The sequence below is a fragment of the Anomalospiza imberbis genome, chromosome 1 (assembly GCF_031753505.1).
Source record: "Anomalospiza imberbis isolate Cuckoo-Finch-1a 21T00152 chromosome 1, ASM3175350v1, whole genome shotgun sequence".
NCBI classification, from domain to species: Eukaryota; Metazoa; Chordata; class Aves; order Passeriformes; family Viduidae; genus Anomalospiza; species Anomalospiza imberbis.
In genome coordinates this window covers 21,690,485-21,699,956 of record NC_089681.1, presented here as the reverse complement: position 1 = coordinate 21,699,956, position 9,472 = coordinate 21,690,485, and the positions used below count along the sequence as shown (strand labels likewise).

At 39.3% G+C, this 9,472-nt stretch overlaps 1 protein-coding gene across 3 annotated transcripts in view; it reads right to left on the bottom strand.

Annotated features, from left to right (window-relative positions):
• Positions 1-1,040: 1,040 nt before the first annotated feature.
• RGS22 (regulator of G protein signaling 22) overlaps positions 1,041-9,472 on the bottom strand; it is a 60,683-nt gene continuing 52,251 nt past the window's right edge. For all 3 annotated transcript variants that reach the window (XM_068183928.1, XM_068183939.1, XM_068183949.1), the window contains 5 exons: positions 9,258-9,398; positions 5,671-5,868; positions 3,831-3,933; positions 3,174-3,267; positions 1,041-1,228 (listed from right to left, as the gene is read on the bottom strand). In XM_068183928.1, coding sequence (XP_068040029.1) covers positions 3,194-3,267; positions 3,831-3,933; positions 5,671-5,868; positions 9,258-9,398 — 516 coding nt within the window. In that variant the 3' untranslated portion in view covers positions 1,041-1,228; positions 3,174-3,193. The remainder of the gene's footprint in view (positions 1,229-3,173; positions 3,268-3,830; positions 3,934-5,670; positions 5,869-9,257; positions 9,399-9,472) is intronic.

Here is a 9,472-nt window from a genome sequence, read left to right as displayed (position 1 = left end):
ATAAAAACCAGGGAAAGAATTTTGTGTTTTACTCCCTTGTAGCTTCCACCAAAAACATATTTTTCAGGTAACTCAAACACAGAATGAGTGCAGACAAGCACGAAGCAAACTCTGAACCATGGGCAAAGCAGGAACTGAACCAATGATCTCCCTTCTCCTTCTGTGAGAATATATGATCAGGGCATTAAAGAAAAGTGTATCCATAAAACAAAGTGTATTTCTTCCCTGCCAGCCTGTCTCCAGCAGGAGACAGTCCCATCCCTAACTCAGGGCTAATCCTCAGGAACTGAGCTCACTGGAGCTTGCTGATCAGCCTTTCTTTTACATGCGTTACACACATGTGGGGAAGAATGGAGCCAACATCTGTGTGGCTGGGGACTGGTTTTTAAAGAGGTCTGAAGAATGTGGAGAGGTCTAATATCATCCTGTCTCTTGCCTGGTAGTTAATTCTTCCCCTACCTCCTCTTAATTTCTCAATTAATCCTTGGTCCTTAGTGCCCACATCAACTGTGACCCAAGTCTTTTTAAAAATTTTTAAAACAGGGAGAGCTACACAAGAGCTATGAGCTCCTGCAGCCTTCTGTTGAGTAATGCCTTGGGACTAATGATATTGTATAGAAGGTCCCAATCCCATCTGTGTCCTGATAGATTTTAAGCCTTTCTTGTGGATCAAAACTCAAAAATGAGACAGAAGGTGAACTTTGGAACAGGAATCAGACTGAATTGGAAGGAAACAAGAAGAGCATTTGGCTTTATAATGACTCAGAGACCTCATGAGTTATCCTCGATGAACAGAAGTTGTGAATTGCATAGTGAGAGCACAGTGTGCCAAAACACCCTGCTTCAGGGCTTTCAGTTCAAGGCAGTGTTTTACTTATTCATTAGATCAAGCACTGAAGAACTGGGTTTGATTATAAGATGTTTAAGATGGAGACTACCGAGTAGTTTGCGCCATGCATACTTCAGTGGAATCCTACTGTGATCTGAGCCTCAAGGTGTATTATTAAATTATTAATACAAGAGCCAGTGTCACAATCAGGTTGAAATGGAACACATTGGAATATGTTTATTTTCTACCCTTGATCCCATGGTTCTTAACAATATTCCAAGACATCATCTTTGCTCTAGAATTGTAAGAACAAACCTTGCATGCACATTACATTTATGTCTCCTGGCCACCTCCACTGAATGTCTCTGCATTCCCTTCCTCAGAGAGATTTTAATGTGCCTGAAAAGGTAACAAAATGTCATTACTGTGTTCAGCCAGTTGGAATAATCAGAACAGTTCTTCAAGAAATGCATCAGCTCAAACTGGGGAAATCAATTTATTGCAAATTAGAATAAATCATTACTGATTCAGGTTGTAGGGGAGAGAAGGAAAGAAAATAAGAACATTTACACATTTAGAGAAAACACTTTTCCTCCATGTTTCCCAGGTTCAAGTTCACTCCAAGCACCTCTCCTCTCCTCCTTGTTACCACCACTGGTTGCACTCTGTCCCTTTGGTGAGGCACTGGGAAGCCCCTTCTTCCTTCTCACTATTTTCCTCTGCTGCAGCATCAATCCTCCACAGGCTGCAGGGAATATCTGCTCCACCACAGAGCACCTCCTCCTCAACTTCCTCTTTAACCTCTTCCTTTTACACCTCCTCCTCTGCCCTTGGTATTCCCTCTGTTGTTTATCACGCCTTTTATTTCTTCCTCCACTCTCTGTCTTTCTTTGCTCTTTCTGAAATGTGTTTCCCCGAGGTGCCACCGTCTTGGCTGAGGGATCAGCCATGTCTTGTGATGGGTCCATTGGAGGCAACTGGGACTGGCTGTGCCCAGCACATGGCAGCCCTGGCCTTTCTCACAGGCCTCCTGCTGCCAGCTTTGCCATTTATCCCAAACAGACCACGTGTGACCTGCTCTGTTACAAAGTGGAGGGAAGATGCCCCATCAAGAGCATTCATACTCTTGTGTCTCACCTTACCAGCAGAGTGGTCAGATCACTATAGGATAGTGGCAAGCAAATTTCCAGTGGCATTGGAGAGTGGACTGCAACTGAAGCTGGTGGAAGAGACCTCTCAAATCACATGAGACCTCAACTTTCTCGTTGTGTTAGACTGTACCACAGCCTGGTGCCTGGCAGGAATGCAGTTCTCCAGTCTGGAATAGCCAGGGTAGGACAGAGATGGCTGGGCTGGACTGGGCTGCAGCAAGGGGTGAAGGTGCCTCGTGGGCCCTGTGGTCATTGAGCCCAGCTGGAGCTTTCTCAGCCACAGAGCAGGAGCAGAGGCCCTGCGCCAGGACTCCACGGGGAGCAGAACAGTGCTACAGAAGGCAAAGATGTGTGGAATACAGTCACACCTGTAAGGGACATCAGGCCCCAAGTGGCTGGATTACTTTAACTGCAACTGTAGAACATTTTAAGAGGGCAGAAAGAGACTGGGAGGGAAGACCAAGGAATGCTGCAGTTTTCTCTGAAGTAATTTTCAGAAAATGCTGCCACAGGAAGATTATGTTCAGACACTTGAAAGTTTAGGAGGACTAGTGAAGGTAGGACGCCAAGTTGCCTAAAATAGCAGTGCTAAGTACAGAGTTAGAAGAGGAAGGAGGAGCAGAGAAGGAAGGTAGTAATATTCCAACTCCTATAATTTTTTTATGTCCACCTAATTTCAACATGGGGTTAAAAATATAAAAAAAACCAAACCTCTAGAGGATTCTTCCTTCTAGGAATTTAAGCTATGAAGCAAAATCTGTTTTTCTGTCTTTATCTGGCTTTTTTGGTTTTTTGCTGTCCCACTTATTTTTCTCAGTCTAAAATTTAATTGGCTTTGGCAGAGGTGATCTATTGCTAGTTCTGTGTCAGGTTCTTGACAGTAATTTCATAGGGTCTGAGATTTCTCCAGTCATTTCATGTTCCTGTTTAAAATATCTTAACTGGAAAGCTTAGATAACCTAATTTCAGAGACTGCCATTTTGCAACAAAATTCCATCTGGTCAACATTAGATCCGCTAACCATGGCTGATGTGAAAAATAAGCTTGTTTTCATATGGAGGCTGTACAGCTTCAGTTAAACATGATTTGGAGCGGGATAACTTGCTACTAATGAGCATCAGCACTGGCAGCAGGAAAACTAGCTTTTAAGAATTCACATTTCAAAGCACACTTGTTGTCAGTCTGGTACTCACTTCCTGCTTCTTGGGAAGATTCAGAGTTTAGGCTTTGTAGGAATGGTGGCTTTTACAGAATTTTCAGGCTTCAGAGAGGACATAGACAAGGAACCTGCATATGGAAAAAAAAATTATGTGAAACTGAAGGAACTGATTATTACATAGTGCTATTGCTAGCCCTACTACTAAATGGATATTTTTAATAAATAAACAGGTCATAATATCCTTGGCAAAGACCTACAAGGATATTCACAGCTGAAATTAGGATGAAGCAATGCCTCCCACATCCTCCAAAAATATACTGACAGACTGTGAGGAAGATGTCTCAGTATCTGCTTAAATGTAAGCTGATGAAGCACAAGAAGCCAGGGAGGTGAAATGTGTATGTGGTTGCCATGTCCCTGTAGAATGAAGAAATGGCTTTATTCCTCTCTGCAGCAGGACCTGTGCTGTAAAGGCAGTGCAAAGATACCCTGCAACTTTTACTTTTTCTCTCAGAAAATATACCACTCGTGAGTACAGCGCAGAGAGCAACTCCCCTACAGACAGCAAAAGAGAGGCAGAGGTTTCTGTGCACAACTCAGAAGAAGAGCAAGCAAAAATTCTTGCAATACTGCAAGAATTTCACCTAAGCTTTAAGCTTGTCCTGCTAAACTACAGAGCTTGGTTAATAACCTGCAGGGAATGATGATGAGGTTTTCTCCAGATCTTCTTGCTTTTTAATGAGTATTCTTTCCTGCTCCAAGGCTTCTATGTACTTGGAATAGGACCAGGAAGCCTGCAAGAACCATCAAAAACCTTCAGGTGATATCACTGTAGTTTCTGATCCATTTCAACAATACGATAAAAAACATGTTTATTTTATATTCCTATTGCTGGATAATTGCAAATATTAAGATCTTTTTTTCATTACAATATTGGAATAATGGGAGAAAGAGTATTGCTGTAAATAAGTAAATCTCAAAACATCATGATTTAAGCAAGTTTGACAGATACAATGTTTATATTTATTCTCCATCTCAGGTCTGAGTCTCAGTCTCTCTCCTTTCTTCAAAATCAAAGCAGCAGATCTTTACCCTCCCAAAATATCATTTGTGATATCAAGGATTTAATTTTATCTCTGTGCTACACCCTTAGTCCTCCCCTTGGACTATGATTGCTCTATTTGACATAAACCCAAACCAGCAACTGATTTGTGGGGTGGAGAGGAAATACATACAATTAAAGCTGTTTCTAGCTTATGTCCTTTCACTGAACATCTCATTAGCCTCACAGCTCCTTCTGCCTGCCCTCTCCAGCAGAATGCTGCTACCACTAGAGGCAGATCAACTGGAGATGTCATCTTTTCTTTTTCTAATGATAAAATACTGCTTTTAAAGAAAACAACCACCGATCAGATTGCACGTAAATAATAGGTTGCTCTTCCAAAACAGGGTGAGAACTGCACTTTTATTTGGCCTGGTTTTTATCTTATGGCATGAGAAGTTTCGAGCCAATTTGTCCTACCATGCTTCAGTAAGAACTTCTATCACCTTCCTATAGTAGGAAGGGGCTTGCAGAAAGAAGAAGAAACTTCCCTTTAAAATATTATAGTTTATTCGACCTCTTCTTGAGGGCTTAAATGTATGCCAGGGATGTACTGGCTCACTCAACTCACTTTTTTTTTAAATAGCTATGAGCAAAAGTAAAAAGGTCCACTTAAGGGTAAGAATGTAAGCTTATCTAAGCAATTCACACTGTGGTTTCAGATTTTGGGGGTATTTCATGGTACCTTTTCCTATATTCTGCTCTTCACTACCGTAATGCCATGGGAAGAGCTCTATGGAATACAAGCAGTGGCCAAAGTGTGATTTACTCCCAATTCACATGACATATCTGTGCTTATGTGGTTGCAAAGGTTCCCCGTTATGTTCTGGCAATGCCAACTCAGCCATGAATGATCCCTTGATATGCCCAACGCAGCATGTCTGTTTTTGCCATTTCCCAGTAAAATAACTGTTACCTTTTCACTACTGATTTGATGCATTGTCAAAGTTGTTATGGAAGAAGTCTTCAAGTGGTATTTGGTGTCAGATTTTCAAATACCTAGATTTTCTAAAGGAGTTCAATTTCAGTTTTTGACATATGACCAGAACAGGACTCTAGCCTAAACCAAATTCTTTCAGGATACGAATTTCACAAATAATGAAAAGCTTCTTATTCCAGAACTGAACTACCTTTTATTCAATGTATCTTTAAATATAGATTCTTTTTTAATCCATACACCATAAGACCTTAACATTCTGTTAGCTGTTAATACTACTCAGAACCTACATCTGAAAAAAAAATTAATAAAGAACAAAAAAAATCACCTGTAAGGTAGGTAAAATTACAACAGCAAAGCTAATTGTAGAAGAATGAACAGTTGTTGAAGAACCATCTGACAGCAGTATTCAAAAGCAAACTCCCCCTTCCCATTTTCCAAAGATCATTTTATCTCTCTTCAAAGACATCTGTAGAAACATGTATTATTTACCTTCCTCCCATGTCCTTCTGTAGGTGCTAAAGGTGTTGATGATCTTCTCTTCACATCAAGCTCATCTAGCAAAACACTCCTTGGCAGTTGAGTCAAGGGCTTAAGCTGAGTCAAGGGTTCAGGATGAGTCAAGGACTTGGGTTGAGTCAAGGACTTAAGTTGAGCCAAATTAATGAGTTTTTTCCCCGCTTCTTTACCCTGTAAAAAAACCTCATAATTAGATGTGAACAATAGTTACAGAGCTGAAGTAAAAAGCAAAGTCTGAGGAACCAAAAAAAGATCATTGGAAATGAGATAGTGTCATTTGCAGTAATGTTTTGTAATTCTTAGTTTCATAATTCATCATGCTGAGCGTATTTTAAAGTAGCAGCTGCTTTTTTAAAGCATTTCTTTGTTCTAGTTCATGTTCCCTGTCCTCTACATTCTTGCAGACCATCTTTCTTTCAGATTCAATACCTGCTCCAAAATATAGCTAGGTGACAGGGCAGATCTGCAACAGAACATATTTTAAGGACAGAGAGGACATTGTGAACCTCTGATTTGGTCTCAGGTATAAATGTAGAATGTAGGATTTGTCATGATTAATTCCAGCTTGGTCCAGTAGCTGTGTATGAACTACAGTATACAAGTTAGGAAAGCAGGCAATGTACAATCTACAGTGAAGAACAAGGCATTGTAACCCTTGGCAAACTGCTCTGGTGATTAACTGTTGATCATTTTCATGTTGGTTTGTTTCACTTTTGCACATTCGGTCTGATGATCCCAAAACTCTTTATAATCATCAACCATATTTGATGTCACAAAGAGCTCTCTCCAAGAGCTGAGTAATATAACCCTCCCATGTTCCAAGTGAGAAAGTGAGAAAAAAAAGGGGATCAAATCGTTCCCAAAGTCACTTAGTAAGTCCCTGAAAGATCTGGAAAAGGATCACACTGTCTCGTTTCCTTGCTCCCAAAGTGCCTTTTCCTTCCTGATAATTCCCACTGTCCTGTGAACCCATCGACTGTAAGAGACTTTTGGGTACAGAACTGCCCAGGCAGTGTGATGCTGATCTCTGCAGAAACAGGCTCAGTAACTTCTGTGGCACACTCAGTTGGTGGAATGGGGATGCCAATGCAAACACAGAGGCATTGTGAATACTACTGCACTGCAGTTTATGTTTGCTGGCTCTCTCAATGAGAATGATGAATTAAGCAAGGTCTTTAAAAATGACTTCTCAAAATAAATTAAACAATATTATAGTGGATTTAGATCCCATGCCATTACACCACTTACTAACAAATAAGCTTATTTCTAAGAGACATAGGAGAAACATGGAAAAGGAAAATAATGTTGATGGCTTTCTTTGCTAAGGACATGGAAAGAGTAGGTACAAATCTACAATGGAAGTTAAAGCTAAAATTTTAAAGCTATTTTGTTCACTTGAAAGCAAAAAAAATCTAAAATCTATTTTGGAGATAAAATGCAATCATGTATATAACAAAATACTAGTACTGGCATCAAGGCAGTCTGCAAAACGTGACATATATTTGAAAGTATGTGGCATGTGCATCTAGCAGCTAACAAAGGAAAAAGTCCATTGCTAGGATGCCTTTGGTAGAATTTGTCCCTTAAATAACAAATAGGCACACAAAAAAATTGAGATAGTCAAACAATACCAAGTTATGCATCATTGCTCAGTGAAAAGCTCCTTGTCTGCCCATTTTTTTCCACTATACTACATGAAAGTCCAACTCTTATCTGTTCAGTTCTAAAACTGAGGTGAGCACAGGTAGATTCAGTGCCCCGGGGACACATGTGTAAAGGAAGAAGAAAGCACATTCCTCCCCTAGGACTATGATTGCGCTGTTTGACATAAACCCAAAATAGCAACTGATTTGTGGGGTGGAGAGGAGATATACATAAAAAAAAGCTGTTTCTAACCCTTGCCAGAGCTTTGCTCTTGTCCAATGAGCCTGGTGGGGCAGAGGAACACAGTCCTTATTTTCATTGCCAAGAAATCATCACCTTCCACAAGCCAACAAGTGAACCTGCTGTTGCTCTCATGTTAGATGAATCTTATCAGTATCCTTCAGGGATACTGCATCATTTGAATTATGTTATCACCGAGAGGACAGAAATCTCAGGCAAAAAAACAGGAAATGGCAAATTCTTTAAACAATACCAGAAAGGGAAAAGAATGTTTAAAATATTGGAAAAAATTATGTGTTGCACCCATTCTTTTAAGAGATTTTAAAAGGTAATTGGTTTACTGGTTTTATTTGTTTTGGGTTTTTTTGGGGTTTTTTTTGTTTTTTTGTTTTTTTGGGTTTTTTTTGTGAGGAGAAGAATAGTCTACAAGCTGTTTACTAAGCTGCAGAGCTTTTGCCCTCCTGCCTAAGATTTGCTATTTATTCCTTGATCTTAATCAGAAATCTCATAGACAGGCAACAAACAGATGGAAAATAAGTAAAAATGCAAAAGTTTATTACTTTGAAATACTGCATTCTTGCACTATAAGTATTGCCAATGGCCTTGGCAGACGTATGTAAATGGAGACATTGTGCTTTGGAGAAAGTAAGATGAGTTCTTGGATTTTAGACTTCCCTTGACATTGGTGTGTGGCCCTGAGTAATGCTTCACTGGTCCTCAGCTTTCAAGTGCATAAAGAAGAATAACAATGTATATATGTTCTTATGGGCCTATGTCTCTATCTGTCCAGATACCTGTGTGCTTCATATGACGTGGAACATCTCAATACATCTACATGGTATTTAGAATACGAAAGGTCTTTGTAATGCTACTTATTATAGTTTGCAAGTCCAGTAATTTCTCTGCCCTTAAAAGAATGTTCTCTCCTCAAAGCTTGCCAAACAATTTTATTTAATAAAAAATAAACTTTTTCAAAGCCTATAATCAATAGAAAAAGAAGTCCACTATATTTTAATTTTAAAAATCCAAGAAAAACAATTTTACAAACAAGCATTCCATTGTAGAGGTCACGGTTTTGTTAATGCGCTGAAACTGTCTGGAAACTCCCTGTGAACAGTCTAACAATTTCACTTTCTCAGATGAGAAATATTCAAGAAAAGGCAAAGATTATGCAAAGGGATTACCACATAAATATTATTTTAATAATATGCAGGATTTTCAAATGGTCCTTCTGGAAAATAGATATTAAATCAATTTTGGTTTGGGTTTGGTTTGATTTCAGTTGTGGTCCAGAACGTAAATTCTAATATAAGACAATACATCATGAAAGTGCAAACAGGTCTGCAGTAGCCCACAGTACACGTGGACTATACACATATTTATTGTTCTTAATGCAGCCTTCTTTTTCGGTCTTCCCTTGGCACAAAAGGTGACTAAAATACATTTTTTCCTATGGTTAATAATGAAAGGAGTATTCCATTCACTCACCTGCTTCAAGTCAAACATATGTATATGTATTGGCAGAATTGGGAACTAATCACCTTAGGACTGGGTTGTGTGTAAAGCGTGAACTCTAACAAGATTAGGTAGGTTTGGATCAGGCTAGGAAAGGGATATTTTATTTTATGTATCTTTGCTCATGTTATTCAGGTCACCTGAAACTTTACGAGCCTTACCTTTGCTGTTATCCCTTCCATCTTTTGCATCTCTTTTTCCTCTTTTTTCTCCAAGGCAACTAGAATTTTGTCACTATCCGGATTGCTTTGGAACTTACAAAATTCTGGCCAAAATTTAAACAGAAGAGCAAAAATACTCATCTGCGCAGGAAGAAAATAAAGTCAATCTTGATCGTATTAAGGAAACAGTTGACTGTAAAATAAAATGCAGAATG